This window comes from Ptychodera flava, chromosome 15 (assembly GCF_041260155.1).
Source record: "Ptychodera flava strain L36383 chromosome 15, AS_Pfla_20210202, whole genome shotgun sequence".
Lineage (NCBI taxonomy): Eukaryota > Metazoa > Hemichordata > Enteropneusta > Ptychoderidae > Ptychodera > Ptychodera flava.
In genome coordinates this window covers 31,649,603-31,667,463 of record NC_091942.1, presented here as the reverse complement: position 1 = coordinate 31,667,463, position 17,861 = coordinate 31,649,603, and the positions used below count along the sequence as shown (strand labels likewise).

At 37.8% G+C, this 17,861-nt stretch overlaps 3 protein-coding genes across 3 annotated transcripts in view; 1 reads left to right on the top strand and 2 right to left on the bottom strand.

Annotated features, from left to right (window-relative positions):
• The window catches only part of LOC139151902 (probable endonuclease 4), a 577,101-nt gene that overhangs the window by 435,748 nt on the left and 123,492 nt on the right, over nt 1-17,861 (bottom strand). The window lies entirely within an intron of this gene.
• On the top strand, nt 6,292-7,191 carry LOC139150777 (sulfotransferase 1E1-like). The gene has a single exon (XM_070723171.1). It carries the CDS (start codon nt 6,292-6,294, stop codon nt 7,189-7,191), a length of 900 nt encoding a protein of 299 aa, XP_070579272.1.
• Nucleotides 11,495-12,394, bottom strand: LOC139150776 (sulfotransferase 1E1-like). The gene has a single exon (XM_070723170.1). It carries the CDS (start codon nt 12,392-12,394, stop codon nt 11,495-11,497), a length of 900 nt encoding a protein of 299 aa, XP_070579271.1.

Below are 17,861 nucleotides of genomic sequence, written 5' to 3'. Positions count from 1 at the left end.
TCAGAAGCAAAAAGGAATCATGTTGCGAGTTCTAAAGCCAGCACGCCAGACTTGGTTCCAGTCTGATATGTGAACGTGTTTGGGGTGAACGTGATGATTTGTGTTCTGTTTTCATATGAAATGTGTGAGTGGGTGATTACAATGAGTGCGGTCAACGAGATACAGGGGAGATTCACCCGAATCTGGCAGAAACGAACTCACTACTGACCAGACTCAAATGGGACTCAATCGCAAGGAAAAAATGACCTGGGATGCCAAATTTCAAATAGGTTTGTATGAAATAGACGAGACATCGGAGAATTGCAAACGATTTTATTTTATTTTTTAATTCACCAACTTGAACCGAGTCTATATACCAGCACATTTGTGGAGGGCCCGGTACTTTGGTGCGGGGGAGGCATCCTACGGTGAGATCAAACACCAGTTTGCTGATTATGTCAAGTCAACTTTTTCCCTTATGCAACCGATCAAGTGAAGTCTGAAAAAATCCTTTGAACACAAAATAAACTGTACTCTGATCTCCTGGACCCCCTTCCTCCACATAGACTGCAAAGACAGTATCCACCGACTCGGAGGAAGAATTTATAGGGCGTTCAGCGCACTCCTTTTGCTCCCTTGAACATTTTCTTGGGAAAAATGTTCAAATTTGAAAATAACAAGATAGAAACATAAAAAAATCTGCCACAATAATAATTAAGAAGGCATAGCCAAACAGGCGAATTTGAATAAGGGAAACTTTTTCTTTTGTTCTTCATGACAAGGTGACCAAACAGGAGTGGTTCATCATTAGATTTCCAAAAAAATCGGAAAGTTGACGATTAAAATCATAATATATTGTGATGAACAGTCGGAGAATTGGGTGCAAAAGTTTAAATATGCAGTTTTATCACCTTTCAATAAAACCTTGAATGTCTCATCACTGGGAATGTACAAAACAAATTTGAGAGTTAATCTGATAGGTGCTTTGGAAGCAGAACTTGTTCCTAACCAAACTGGAAAACAGGTCCCAAACATTCACTTATTTTTAATAATTTGTAAGTGAAATGAAGATGTTCTTTAATAGGGACCTGATTTAGATAAAATGTATGACAAAAGACGAGAAAACTGGCCTAAAGAATTGAAAAATGTTGATCTTGATTTCAAAAGTCTAGTTCAAGGTTATCATTGGGAGCCTATAAAAGCTATTGCGCAAAAGAGAAAAAGTGTTTCGTTTTTTTTTAAATTAGGAAAAAATTATGCCGATTTCTACAAAAGGGAGCGTCACCCGAAATAAAGCCACAAAATATTATAGAATCGAATCAGTTGTCCGTCGGGTTTCGATCCTTTACCATTTCTACATATTGGAGCTCAAAAAATTTTGCATTTTTTATAATAACTGGGATTTGCAAAAGACAATTTTATTTTTGAAATGTAATGGAGGAAAATGCTCGGCTGCAAATTTGTTTGACCATAGCCCCTCCATATGGTCTGACTGCTTCAGGAGCCTGGACACACATCGTTTTGTTCTTATCAGTGCCAAAAAGTTAATTTATACAATGTCGGCTAAGAAAAAGAGGAACATTTCACAGAATATCCTCTTTATCATATCCATCAATACATAATTATTTAACTTCACTTTTGAATGGTATTCCGAGAATAGACTCAGTCCAACTGCAGCTATTGAAGTTATCAGGAAGGAACGAGAGTACACCAAAGTCTCAAAGTGAGCAGAAATCATATACATGCTCAACCAGTTTCTCAAACCTTCAAACGATCTTTAATAATATTTTAAAACCAACGTTTCGGAACTCTCTCTAAGAATAATGTTATGACAATATCATTATCAAGAAACATACAAGTTAGATAATCCAGGAACCTCCAAACCAAGACATTTCGACATAAATGAACACCCTGGGCCACGATATTTCCAGTATGGAAAATTCCATTATTTACTCATATCAGAGAAGGTCATCATAAGGCGGCGAAATTTGACAGTCATCAGAAAGCAGTTTGGAGTACTCACTGGAGTAGAAGTCGTGGTTTGACAGTTGTGATATCAACATGTTTACCGTATTTGTGAACTTGTTTGCTAGCCCTCTAGAGGTGGTTCTGCGGGCCATAAAGGCCGCGGTCTTATGCGGCTCGAAAGTGAAAGACCGTCAAACTTATGCTCAAAATTTCCTGAATGGAATTTTCGACCATTCTCTTACTAAATCAACTACAAAAATCAGAGGGATCATCGTGCAAATTTTGGAACTTGAGAAACAAATTACCAAACATTTTGCGATATTTTAAATTAAAAATCCCCCGTGTTAACTCAATGGGAAAAAATTCAATTTTTCGAAAAACTAAGACGGTCGAAAGTTTCTTTCCCCAAAGCTTTTAAATGAACCCCCAAAAGTGGTAGATCAGAAAAGAATTGTAGAAATTTGAAAGTCCGAATATCTTTCCCGAGTACATTTGTTGTCGCTGTTTGGAATGGATTAAAAGTCTGCTTTTCTGAAAAGTATACTTTTCTAATCCGTTGACTTTTCTAATCCATACCACACAGCGGCCGTGATCACAGGGAACTCAGGGCCCGTTGTTTGTTTGTTTATTTATTTGTTTATGCGTGTTTGTTTCTTACTTATGTATAATTATTTCCATATACAATAAACTTTACTTTACTGTATTGCTCAACAACACACTTAGGGAGTGCGGTAAGCCAAATTACAAAACTCAAAGATGCAATCTTCAACAAACATTTGATGAAGCAGCTGCCAGGGATGAACTAAAGTAAAAGAAAGAAATTTCATAAGAGGTAGTTTATCTTTTTGAGTTAATATATTCATGATCTTTTCTCTGTCATTCAAATCTAGAAAGCAAGGATTATACAAACTTGTGGATGAAAAAAAATAACTCGATAAGTTCCGTATTTCGGACATTCTATTACAGAGTGAAATTCATCCTCAGCTAAAGACTTACAATATTTGCAGAATCTTTCATTTGCAGGAACTTTGGGAATTGACCTTCTACCCAATTCTATTTGAAGGTTGTGATCCGAAATTCTTAGTAATAAAGAACCAATAAAGAGTTGTATATTTATTCATGTTTGTCAATGGTGTTTGTTTGTTTATTTTGTTTTTGTCTGTCAACGAAACAATGATACTTTAAAAAGTGCAAGAACTTTGGGAATTGACCTTCTACCCAATTCTATTTGAAGGTTGTGATCCGAAATTCTTAGTAATAAAGAACCAATAAAGAGTTGTATATTTATTCATGTTTGTCAATGGTGTTTGTTTATTTGTTTTTGTCTGTCAACGAATGATACTTTAACAAGATTATAATACAATCCCACATATGAAATAAAGCATACCCCGCCCTTGCCATGAGTAGTAAGGGAGCGTTCAGTTTTTACGGCCTGCGGGGGGGGGCCGGCAAAATCTTGTCGCCGGTGTTCAAAAAAATATAGACCCCCCCTGCATTTTTTGTGAAAAAATGATGACCCCCCCCCCTTTGTCAGACGAAAAAAATTGATGACCCCCCCCCTGAAAAATAACCAAAACCCATATGTCAAATTTACCCGCATGGTTTGGATTTGAACTCCGGTACGCGGCGCACTTTATTCGATGCCAGTGCACAAACTTCTCAGCCACATCCATTGAAACGTCTGTTAATTAGGACGACTGTAAGGCAATTTTTAACTTCATTTCCATAGACAACTCATGTCCATGGACATTGTATAAAGTAAACTTTATCGGAGTGGTTCGCCAAAGGCAGCCCTCCGGTTAAGAGGGTCATGGGCCATTACGTAAAGTCAACTTTATTCTAGTGGGCCACCAAAGGTGGCACGCCGGTAAAGAGGGTCGATCATGGCTATTGCATAAAGTAGACTTTACTGGACAGGGCCGCTGAAGGCGCGCGGCCATTACCATTATTCAGTGCGTGATCCCAGGGGTCCCTCAAAAATGTTTCTAATACAAGCCGCGGCTTCAATTGGGAATTTTACGGTAAGATTGCCGTGGGGTATTACATAAAGTCAATTTATTGTAGTGGGCCGCCGGAGGCGGCCCGCCGGTAAAGAGGGTCAATCATGGCCATTGCATGAAGTAAACCTAATTGGAGTGGGCCACCAAAGGCGTCTGCCCATTAAGAGGGTCATGGGTAATACATAATGTATATTTATTGTAGTGGGCCGCCGAAGGCGGCCCGCCGGTAAAGAGGGTCGATCATGGCCATGGCATAAAGTGAACTTTCACTACGGCCCAAAAGTATGCGTCAGTGTACGGTATTCCGCGAAGCATTATTTCTATGGAACAGCGCTTTCAGCCGGTCGCTATTGACAACGGCGAACATTGTATCAATTCATTTTCAATAGATTATCGATCGAAAATCTGTTTGGGTGCCGCTCGTGCCGGGCGCTCGTGTGTTGCGGTCACGTCATAAACATTTCCACGATTACCCGTATATTGACTTATACACTTTAACATCAAGGTATCCATTGGTTTCCTGTACTGAAAGTATATCGACGACACTTTTTTCAGTTTTGGTGATAGTTTTACGTCCGTTTCAGCACATTTTGGCGCAGTTCGGCGTAGTTTGGCGCCATTGTGAACGGGGAACTACACGCGAGTGAGTGAGACAACAATGTAACAACTTCGGACAAAAGAATATCGATCGATAACGTTCACTGCACGATTACAGTGGAGACTCTGTGCTGGTTCGCCTCTGTTCTGTGTTATTTTGCGCAGTTTACTGGAATTTTTATGCTTGATATTCGCCAAAATTTGGTATAAATTACAAGAACCTGACAGGTATTTGATCTGTACAAATTAAGAGACGCTAACCGATTAAAATGCGTCAATATAAGACCCTGATTCTGCATATGCAAACGCCGTAAGATCGCCATTTTATTGAGGGCAAGAGCAAAAATTCAGCGATCGAAAAAATAAAATGCAACTAAAACATGTTTCGTCGAGAAATTCAAAAAACTAAAACGACAGGAATTTTGTATATAAATCAAAGAAACACTGTGCCATTTTTCACTATCATTGGTTCAGAATTGAGAAATTTGAACGAGCGAGAGTTGTACGGTCTGTTCAGTACATTAAATGCCATTGTTTTCTATGGGAAATCGAGCTGATGAGACACATCGTAAAATGAAAAATACATCTGAAAAAACCGTTGGTTTAACTTTTTCATTTCGCTGTTATTTTTTATAATATTTGGTATGACAGATATCATGAAGGGTAACTAAAACTCTATGGTTTTATTTTTTTGAGTTTCCCTCTTATTTTATGAAATGACGAGTTGAAGATCGTTTTGCTGTTGACTGTGTTTTTACGTAATTTTGCATATGGCTGTTATCGCTTACGTATTTTTGGAATTCCCATGTGAAATTCTTCCCAAAATATTATAATTGTAAGGGCAGCATATACGGGAAATATGACCTGTTACTCTTTCATCAATATTTAGCTGTGCAGCAAGGAAATAAGGCGAAATTTTCAACATGACGCGGGAGGTGAAATTTACTCTGTGAACGCGCACTCCACGTATGTGTGGCGAAAATTCGGGACGCTAATACCGTACAAAATGGGGCGCCTTTGGGCCGTAGTGTTTATTGTTGGTATTATGTTTTTGAAAATGTGGTGACCCCCCCTTTCCTACCAGTGAAAAAGCGATGACCCCCTTTGCGGATTCCAAAATTATGATGACCCCCCCCTGGATTTTGCCGGCCCCCCCCCCGGCCGTAAAAACTGAACGGTACCTAAGCACTCATGTGCGTCCACCGCCCTCTCTCCCTGAACACTCACCATGTTTTACAACATCAGGCCTTGAACCAGCCAATAACCTTAACAGCGTCAATGTCACACCCAGTGGTTCCACAACTGGGGTCAAGGAGAGGCCAATGATACAAACAAGGACTGCTCTATATACAGTATTTGCCGTCCGTTTCAGAGGGATGGAAATTCAGCTTCTCTCCACTACAGATGTAACTTGGATGTAATGACATTTGTTATATGACCTTGAGGCTTATATGACCTTGAGGCTTGGAGAAAGTATCCGACCAAACATTGGATATATAACTCACATCCTGAAATTCAAAGGTTTACAAATCACAGATACGTACTCATGGTGTTGAACAATTATTCGTGTTTACACCCCCCTCAAGTAAATAGTTTTGCCTCAAAGCTATATACATGTATATATGTGTGTGAATTCTGCACCACAGTATTCCTGAGATACAAGCTTCCAGCGGTACGCAAATTTCAGCGTAAGTTTACCTGTAACATAAAAGTGCTACTGTACATTGTTGAATTTACCGATCAAGGGATGGCGCAATTCGAAAGCTGTTTCGTAGTAGATGGATATAGATTTCTACCTTACCATGACAAGGCAAAGGTTGAATCCCGAGCAGTCGACAAATTCAAATTCAAGCCTGGCGATGTGATAGTCGTTGGATTTCCGAAGTCAGGCAATACATGGCTGGTTGAAGTTCTGAAAGCCATGTACAATGACTGGGGACTAGAGAAGTACGGAGAGGCAGAATCCGCAGTGTTTCTAGAGGAACGAACTCTCTATAAGAACTACTTCAGCGACAAACGTAAAGAGTTTGTTGAGACAGTAAAATGCGAGGATATACCATCACCGCGACTTATGAGAACACACATACCAGCCACCTTATTCCCTTGTCATCTCTTGAAAGACAAAGGGGTAAAGGTGATTCACATATCTCGCAATCCAAAGGATGTCTTGGTATCAGCTTATTATTTCTGGAAATCATGGGCCCATGGTGCATTGTCTACAGGAGACTGGGAACAAACCGTAAATGACTTTATTGAGGACAGACAAGCGTTCACACCCTGGGTACGACATGTTGGAGACTGGTCGCTGAAGGGTATAGAAGATAATGTCTTTCAAGTCACGTATGAAGAAATGAAACAGGGTCTGCCCAGAGTCGTCACGAAAATGGCCAATTTTCTCCATCGTCCCTTGACTGAAGAGGACATCGACAGGGTTGTCAGAACCACTACCGTCGAAGTAATGCGAAACAGTTTGTCGAAATTCCTTGTCCTGGATGACGATATTATTCCGGAAGGCGAAAATCCGATGGTGCGAAAAGGGATTGTAGGTGATTGGAAGAATCATTTTACAGTTGCACAGAGCGAACTCTTTGACTCAAAAATCGGGGAAAAAATTAGAAGCATTAATCCAAACATCCCCTATCAGTAATCTTTGTTTGCAAGAATTGATGTGATTTGGACCCGTTATTAGTTGTGTAATTACAAATTTTACAATGAAACAAGGGGAGGTACGGAATTTGCCTCGTTTCTTATGATTTATCAATGTTAGTCGCATTAAATTCCTAAAATCCTACCCTATCAAATTGTATGAATAGTTACTAAAAAGCGAAATCTTGAGTAAAAATGTCAGCATATATCTTTTTTTTCAATTACAAGCTGCCAGTGACAGCGTCGCAGAAGTCAGATAAATATGTTTTGTCATATGACGTAACTTATTACTATTGGTGACCGTTCTTTGGGTGCAATCGCAATTTTCATGCTCGCATCTGTATTTTCAACTGATAATGGATGTCTGAATAACTTTTTTTGTACATGAACAAATAGAGAATGTGAAATGTAACTTGTAAACTTTTTATAAATGTAAAAAATACGAGAACGCTTTTGCCGGTGAACATTTTACATTTTGTCACTTCTATTATAGAATTACAGCCTTACAAATGATTCTTCGGACGAAGAATGGTCGTTTGCTCAACTTCTTCTTCAATAAGCACAACTTGTGATGCAGAGATTTTTGTATCAAGTGTGTATGTAGGATTTAGTTGAAAGTTCTTGTTAAGGACAGGGAGCCTTCATTTTTTACGAAGAGTGTCGACGGAATATCAACTGCGTATGCAATGCAAAATTTAACCCTCAAAAATTACTGTTTCTACAATACTCGTTTATGAATCGTGAGTGTGACCCTTCCTGTTTATTTGATTTAAACTGCAATTTGCTTGTCGCTTGTCAGACAGAGTTTTGTGTGTCAGACAGAGTTATAGGTGTGTCAACAATACAACCAAGGTTGTGTGTGTCAAGGTTTTATGTGTCAGCAAACGACCTTAGTTGTACCTTGACACGTACAACCATGGTTAAATTACTTTACTTTGCATGAGTTAAAGTATTTATGTATATCAGTACGTGTTAAAATTAGTTTTGGGTATGAAGTGTTGGAAAATCAAGTTTAAGAGCTATCAGACAACTGAAGGGTTTCAAAATATGTGACAATTTGACACAAAAAATAACACCCTGGGCCATAACATTTCCATATGGAAAATTCCATTATTTACTCCGATCAGAATAAGTGATCCGAAGCGAACAAAATTTGACAGTTATCAGACAAGCAGTTTGAGAAAAGGAGTTTTGACCAAACCATGCAAAAATTTACGCAATACATGCACGCATTCTGCGGACAAGCGCCTTAGGAGAAGATGTTATACGTAAAAAAGGAAAAAAACTGTCGAAAACTTATTCCAACAAACCTTATGCAGATGAAGGTAACTAAAGACCTTCTTCTGGGCTTACCACAGACAGACAGAAACACTATCTTTCTATTTGTCTGTGGGCTTACTAAGTAACTTATCTCCCAAGCGAAATTCTGTCATCTTCTTTGGACATCCAATCTGGATATACCACTAGGGTGCCAGAATAGACAAACAAACAAAACGAACGAAAACAAAATTGAAACAATCAACCAACCAAACAAATAAACCAAATCGAACAAACAAATACAAATTAACAGAACACAAACCAAATCAAAACAACCAACTAAACAAATAGTTTGATTCGTGAAATATCCGATATATCGTTAGGAAACGTTTTGAAGTTCAGGCCCGAGGTTCTAAACTTCAGCAAATTATAATGTTCAAGGCTATTTAGAAAGCTATAATCATCGTAAATATCCGATATATCTCTTGAAAACTGTTTTTACTTCAGGCCCGACTTTCAACACTTCAGCCAATCTATAATTGTTGAAGGCTGTTTAGAAAATGATGAAAATTCGTTTTCAGCCGTGTTTATCAATTTTGGCTAGTTTAGCATAGGGAATACACGTAATTTAGAAATGACTTCGGGAAAAAGATACAATTCCGCCTCTTACTTGCTTACAAGAGCCTGTGACCTCTTGATCGTCCACCTTGCTCATAACGAGAGTGGAGACTGTCGTTTGGATATTTGTTGAAGTCTTTGCTGATAAATGACCTGCCCTTTAAATAAGCTCTCTCTAACCCTTTGTTCACTGTTAGCGGGTGTGTCGTGTTCATTAACATTTTTGCCAACCCTTTGACCTCCATTGAAATTGTGAAAAACCATAGAAAAACTATGGACACACTTAACAAAGTCTGATCGGATAAATCTGATATTTAAGTGGGCCGGAGAGGAGACTGTTGGTAGCAAATACATTTATGTCTTTATCAGAAATATCTCGGATTGCAATGAGGGAATAAAGGACATGTACTTTCCCTTATCCGAAATGGTATGAGATGCATGTTGAGGGGTGACCTGGTTCTGCGAAAGGGGCGGCTGTAATGAATCATGCACAGCTTTCAGTGCTACTAGACCGTAGTGTCGGTCGTCCTGACAACACCGTCATGTCATTGAGTCGAAAATCAGTCGCAGAACTCTGTACCCGTTTTGCCGCAATTCAATGGGCAATTTGCCATGCTCCAAGACGACAGATGTCATGTTCAGATGTGTGGTAGAGATCAACAACACAACCTACTCCCCAGTTCTGCAGTGAGTGCCCGACGGGAATGGGTTATCCGTCAGGGTCAAAGGTGATATGAGCTATGAATGTATTGCTGAATTTTGATCAATAAGGTACATAATATCTGACCACTTCACCACAGCTTTATTACGTAACCTTCGGGCGCCCTCATTTTTACTCGAAGGCCAAGTTTCACAAAACGGTTGTGTCGGGTGATCGAATTTTACGATAGAAAGTTTTAGGATCATATTGTACATAAGATTTATATGGAACTATGGCAATAGCGACACAATTGAACGAAACTTCTACACTACAGAAATAGAAGATGGCTTTATTCGGTAGATGGACAAAACAAACAAGATTCTACTCATTAGTGCTGGTTATAACTTATATAGGTCAGTAAACAACAAACAGTACAAATGCCAGTATTTGGCAAAACTACATGTAATTGGATAATTAACATTTGATATTGATGCACTACTGGCCTGAATAAAAGCTCGGTGAGCAGAATTCATGCTACATTAATACAGGACAAGAGTACAACCTTAGCAATTTGCGATCTTCCCACTGGGGTTGACAATCTAAATGAATATGGCGGTAGAAGTTAACAGTATTTCTATGAAAAGAACTACTTCAGTTTTAAAATGAACAAGAATTAGTTAAAACGTATTTCATAGAAATAGCTTTCAGGTGATATATAATTCTTGGGTAAAAGTACACATCTTGATGGCAAAATTCACGTTTGAAAATAGGTTCATCGCAAAGGTGGAAAGCTACCTTAATATGATACTTTGTCTGTACAAAACATCAGTCGATTCTGATGAGTCACTTGGAGTGTCAAGTGTCAACTGTATCTTTTCTACTGAATGATAAAATATCCAAAACTAATTTTAACGTGTACTGGTCTACATTGTCAAGTGATTTAGCCTTGGTGATATGTTGATACATACAACTCCGTCTAACACATGTTAACACATTAAACTCTGTTTGACAAGTGACAAGCAGTTTAATATCATTTGATCAATCTAATCAGATGAACACTAAGGGTCACATTTACGATTCATGAATGAGGGTCACACTTTAGAAGAAGTAATATTTGTTGGTTAAATTTTACATTTCATAGGAAAGCTCTCTTAATCTTTACAAGAATTTTCAACTGAATCACAAGTTGAGCAGACGATCATTCTTCAGACTGGTATAGACTTTGTAGACTTCATATCGAGAAATAATACATGTCTGTATCATCATCGGAAGAATAATTTGTAAGTTTGTAACTCTATAATACATATGACAAAATGTTATTAAAAGTTTAACGGTAAAATCCTATTCATATTTTTTACGTTTGTAAACAGTTCACAAGTAACATTCATATTCTCCATCAGTTCATGTACAAATTTAAAGTTATTTAGACATCCCCATGAGTTGAAAGTACATATTATGCGGGACATGAACATGTTGTCCAAAAGTATTAGCATTTGAGTGCAACGTCACACAACAAACCCATTTATCTGACTTCTGCGACGCTGTAACTGTCAGCTTGTAATTGAAGAAACAGATATATGCTGACATCTTTACTCAAGATTTGTTCGATTTGGTAATAATTTTTCCAATTTGATCGATTTTAATGTGTGATGGCAATGTAATTCGACTAATATTGATAAACCATAAGCAACTTAAGGTCTGGGCGAATCCCATACATCCCCTTGTTTCATTGTAAAATTTGTAATTACACAACTAATAACGGGTCCAGATCATTCAAATTCTTCAAAGATTACTGATAGGGGATGTTTGGATTTATGCTTCTAATTTTTTCACCGATTTTAGAGTCAAAGAGTTCGCTCTGTGCAACTGTAAAATGATTCTTCCAATCGCCTACAATCCCTTTTCGCACGAACGGATTTTCGCCTTCAGGAATAATATCGTCATCCGTGACGAGGATTTTTGACAAACTATTTCGCATTACTTCGACGGTAGTGGTTCTGACAACCCTGTCGATGTCCTCTTCAGTCAAGGGACGCTGGAGAAAATTGGCCATTTTCGTGACGACTCCGGGTAGATCTTGTTTCATTTCTTCATACGTGACTTGAAAGACATTATCTTCTATACCCTTCAGCGACCAGTCTCCAACATGTCGTACCCAGGGTGTGAACGCTTGTCTGTCCTCAATAAAGTCATTCACAGTTTGTTCCCAGTCTCCTGTAGAGAACAAACCATGGGCCCATGATTTCCAGAAATAATAAGCTGATACCAAGACATCCTTTGGATTGCGAGATATGTGAATCACCTTTACACCTTTGTCTTTCAAGAGATGACAAGGGAATAAGGTGGCTGGTATGTGTGTTCTCATAAGACGTGGTGATGGCATATCCTCGCATTTGACTGTCTCAACAAACTCTTTACGTTTTTCGCTGAAGTAACTGTTATAGAGAGTTCGTTCTTCTATAAACACTGCGGATTCTGCCTCTCCGTACTTCTCTAGTCCCCAGTCATTGTACATGGCTTTCAGAACTTCAACCAGCCATGAATTGCCAGACTTCGGAAATCCAACGACTATCACATCGCCAGGCTTGAATTTGAATTTGTCGACTGCTCGGGATTCGACCTTTGCCTTGTCATGGTAAGGTAGAAATCTATATCCATCGACTACGAAACAGCTTTCGAACTGCGCCATTTCTAACTTCACTTGACTGTAGTTTTGACGATGTACACTGAAATTTGCTTCCCGCTCGAAGGTTGTGTCCCCAAGTACTGTAGTGCAGAGTTCAGATAGCTTTGAGGGGAAACCATTTACTTGAGAGGGGGGGGGGGGTGAGAACACGAATCTATGATTTGTAAACCTTTGGATTTTATGATGTGTGTTTTATATTTAATGCATGGTCGAGTAGTTTCCCCAAGATTCAAGGTCATATACCAAAGGTCATGACATCCCAGTTACATCTGTTGAGAGAGACTGAATTCCAACCACTTTGCAACGTACTGCAAGTAGATTAGTCCTTCCTTGTATCATTTGGCTCTCCTTGACCCAATTGTAATGTCAGACTACTGTGTCCGACATTGATGCCAATATCAGGTAGCTGGTTGCCATGTCGGGTCAGTAATTTTCAAAAGATGCCGACCCGACTGTCCTGCTTTTAGGCCTAATGGGAAACTGGGTCATTTACTGCTGTGAACTTTTCCTGACAAACAAAACTATTTAAAATCCAAATTTAATCATTTCGGTGGTTTGCAAATCATCAAGTTACGAAAATAAGTTCCAAAGATATATCGGTCAAATCAGATTACTTATTACGACAGTGGCGGTGCTATTCAACGTGCTGCATATGTTTTAGGTATCATCGAATGCTCAAGATCTCGTTGCAGTGAAATGATAGCATTGCTGTCTTCGTGACGCAGTGTCAATAGGTTGTTTGACGATAACCCCAATTCGTCTATTCTGGGTTCCGGTCACTTAGTTTTTCATGAGTCATCCTTGTTATTCCTGTTATTCGATTTAAAAGAAAATTAACGGAAAATAATAACTTTAAGCTTATGTTTACTCCAGTCAACGGCCAGTTTACCCACAAAGCAGTATCTTTTCCTTTATTTAATCAATGTTTGACTGTCATGACTCAGGTGTTGTATCCAATATAATAAATAACCAGATATGAACTGAAAATGCTCACGTGTTTCATTATATATTGCAGTTATGTGTAAATTTGAACTTTTTCCACATGTTTGCAACTTAATTGAAAGTATTATGATCAACATAATGAACAATATTCACATCAGATTAATTCTAAAGGTCATTAAGTATTCAAATATGTAATTAGTTGAAATAAAAATAATTAATTTATTTGGCTTCTGTCATTGTATCACCACTTTATATAGCACGTGTAATTGCCTTCAGTCAAGTCCTCCAAGTTATATATACCAAACTATGAAAGCTCATTAGAGATGCAAATTATAGATCAGCTGACATGAAAATGCGAAATCACTTTCAATATTGGAATAACCTGGTATAATACCTGCTAAATTATAGAACATAAATTTAGCAATTGTACCAATTTCTCTATCTTTATTATTTTTTTCATGTGTCTTTTGAGTGAATGTAAGTTTATATTTCTAGCGAAATAAACTGAACTGAATCATCAATGTACATAGCATGTTTTGCCAACATTGATCAAGTAAATCCAAGTATATATCCCCAATTAGTAAGTTATTAAATATGCAAGTTAGGGATTGACTGAAATGTTCTCATTAGATATGCAAATTGGGAATTGGCTGAAGTAAAAATGTTAATTGACTTTCAATAATGTAGTATCATAGTATCTTTAATGTACGAAGCAAGTTTCGTCAACTTTAGTCTAGTCAATACAGATAAATATCCTTGGCTATAGTAATTCAGCTATATATCCTTAATTAGAAAAGTTCATTTAATATGCAAATAAGGAATTGACTGAAGTAAAACTGCTTAATGATTTTCAATAATGTTATATCATAGTGTCTTTAATTTAAATAGCAAGTTTCATCAATTTTGGTGGAGTCAATTCAAATATATATATCCAAATTTCAAAAGTTCATTAAATATGCAAATTAGGAATTGGGTGAAATAAACATGACTTTCAATAATGTTAAATCATAGTATCTTCAATATACATACCAAGTTTCGTTAATTTTGATCGAGTCAATTCAGATATATCCCTAATTAGGAAAGTTCATTAAATATGCAAATTAGCCATTATCTTTCACCCTGAATACCTTTCACAGCTGATATATCTTGGTGTGATCAACATTTGTAGCAAATCTCATCAAATTGTGTGCCGTCGTTCTCACAAATGAGCATAAAGTAAGCAAGCCACACCCACCAAAAACTAATCTGTGTACCAGATTTGATTCTGATCTGATGAGCCGTTTTGAGATATCGAGCACAGAAAGACAGACAGACAGACTCACAGACAGACATCGCTGCCACATTAGCTCACGTGTGTGAACACGTGAGCTAAAAAGGGAAAGCGATTCCACACATCGCCCATACTTTCGTTGTTTGTGCATGGTTTCAGTGGCCAAACGAACCTGTAGTCTTATATGACTGTCACAAGTCCTCTTCGAAACCGGTGAAGCAGTTTCTTCGAAAGTTACATGCAATTCATTGCTTGGATTGATTGATTGATTTTCATCTGAGTTTCGTTCATCACATTAAGGAGCTAGGATGTCCAATGGGACAATTGTTTCGTTTCGGCATTCTGACGTTTGGGGAGCCGACATTATTTACACCCGGCTCGTCGAAAGAACTGAGGGTGTTACACAAAAATCAAAAGCTACATACAAGGTGGGGGGGGGGGGGTACTCGAAATTCTCAGAATTGAAAGGGGGCTACTCAAACTTTTTCCAAATAGGCAGCTTAGTGTTAGCCAATGCCATTGACAAGCATGTAGGAATACGGAAAAACGTCCCATTGTCATTTTATTGATGGAAGACCACGGAGATCGCTTGCTCGAGTCGGGAATGTTACTGAAATTTTCCGGACTTGGAAACGAGTTCTCATCCCCAGCTGTAAATATTGACGACTCCCTGATAAATGTGTTGCTACTGTTTCTGTTTCTGCTGTATGCGATTATCTGTTTCCATGGGAACATATTTCTAAATGCTCTGTCTTTTCCGAGTTCATCCACTTTTTCGTGAGGGCTTGTTTCATTACTTTGTTCTGACGAATAGGTAGTATATTGTTATGAAAAGTAGACACTCGTTCGTGGTTTCGTTTCAAATTGTTTGTTTTTGTTCAAGTCGGGTTTCTCTTCTTTTCTATAAATGCGTCTCTGTGTATGCTGGTAAGCTGTAGGCTAGAATGGGTTTCTGTTGAAGAATATGAATACATGTGTTGATTTTGCGTTCTAATGTCGAATTTTTCGTATAAAATCTGTTACACTTTCATACATGTTGGTTTTATTCACTTTTTAAAAGTTACTGGTCCACACGGCCAATAGAGATTATTCATGAGTTTCGCACAATACTTGACCATGAAATAACCAAGGGTAGATGAATCAACGTATGTATCAGTCACTTAATTAAAAACTGAGCCCTGCGAACAGGAACATTAATCCATGGTCAATTATTTTCTCATTTTTCATTTTCCCTGCACGTTAGACATTTAACACAACTTAGCCTCGGCACATTTTACGTGCGCAGATTTCATATTGCGCCCATATATTGTACGTAAGTTTGACATCGACAGACACCCTAAAACAAGCTGCACATGTTACATAGCACTACGACAGTACAATTTGACATGTACAGTCCAACTTTGACGAAGCTCTGCACAGGCGAAATGAGAGTGAATAGTATAAAAATATGATATTTTGGTGTGCAAGAAGGGCATGCCGAATATAAGAGATGCTGTTAAAATGGGGCGCACCGAAAACGAAAACTAAAGACTTAAAGTAACTGTTCATGCATTACTTTTATTTCATTTATGCTGACAATCCTTTTTCTTCTGCCATCTTTGGATGGATTTTTTTTCAAGGCAACCGCTCGAAATCGTTTTTCCAAATTCTTCCAAGCTCCCCCAGGATAACAAATGGTCTAGCCCTAAATTGTAATGGGTTGCCTACAACGTAAAGACTCAAGTGTGACGTGTCTAAAATGCCTAACGTGCAACTAATATGGTGTTGAGCCCTTAAAATGTCAATGTGCGCACCGAACATGAAATTTGCAGTCATAAAATATGTTCAAATATTTCATAGGCAATATCTAAAGTGTCTAACGTGCAGGGCAATATGAAAATTGTGAAAAAAATGACTTCTGACCATTGAAGGTGTTTTTCCATATCAATGCTCACTCTGACAAGTAAAAATTAGGCTGGTAATATCTAGAAACCCATCCAACAAGACGAGCTGATTATACAAAGAATCTAATCTTAGTTTTCTGACTAAAGTTGGTTGATCATTACAGAAATATTACAAGGCAGTATCTAATATCTATGGCAATGTATATAATAAATTTGATATTAGGAGTTTCAGATGAGTTAATTTTATAGAGCAAAAAATATACATCTGCATAGAAATTAGAATGTTTTATTTATGAAAATGTTTTTATTATAAAAATGTCGCTTCAAGGGCCAGCAACTGTAACCTTTGGCGATTTTTTTCACCATGTTTTTAATGTCAACTACAATAATTTCACATTCAAGTCCCAAAAGCTTGTTAATGTTTACAGTATGCAGCCAGTACATGTCAACGCGTCTGATAGGTGACAAGCAATGTCAGTTTATGTAATTTGATAACAGTTTAATATCGTTTGGTCAAGCTAACCGGGTAAACAGGAAACGGTCACATTTACCATTGATGAACGAGGTCATATTTTTGAACAAAAAATAATTTTGGCGGGTCAATCGTTGCATTCCAAACTCAGCTTAACTTTCGCCGACCCCCCCCCCCCACCCAACGGCCGCCACGTAAAACAAAAGTCCCCCTTTATCTTCAACAAAAAATTTAACCGTATTCTACAACCTTGATACAAAAATCTTCGCATCACCAATTTGCAGACGACTATTCCTCAGGATGGTATAAACTTTTTATCGCTATATAACACACTATCGAAAACGTTGCTATCATAAAAGTGTTTACTAGCAAAAACTTTGTCATGCTTTTTACGCTTACCGACAGTTTAAGAATTACATAATACGTCCATGTGCAAACAAATTACGCAGACAGCCCTTAGGGCTGAACGTTACATATGTGGACATGATAATGCCAACATCCAGTATTTCGATTGTATATCAAATGACCATCTACATGTAATAGTTTACTATTAAATCATGTGACATGACAAAATATATCTATCTGGCTTCTGCGACGCTATAACTGTCATCTTATTATTGAACTGAAGAAAAAGAATGTTCGGCGATACAACTGCTGTGTTTACTGAAGATTTGTTTAACTTGATTATTACGATAATTCTTCCATTTGATCGGTTTTTCTGTATTGTAATGTAATCCGACAAAGAGTGATAAACCATGCATATAATTTAAAGTCTAGGAAAATCCCGTGGCCCCCGTGTTTCACTGCAATATATGTAATAACAACAGATATTCTGGCCGAACGAAAAACAATTCTTGCAAAAACTACTGATAGGGGATGTTCGGATTTATATGCTTTTAATTT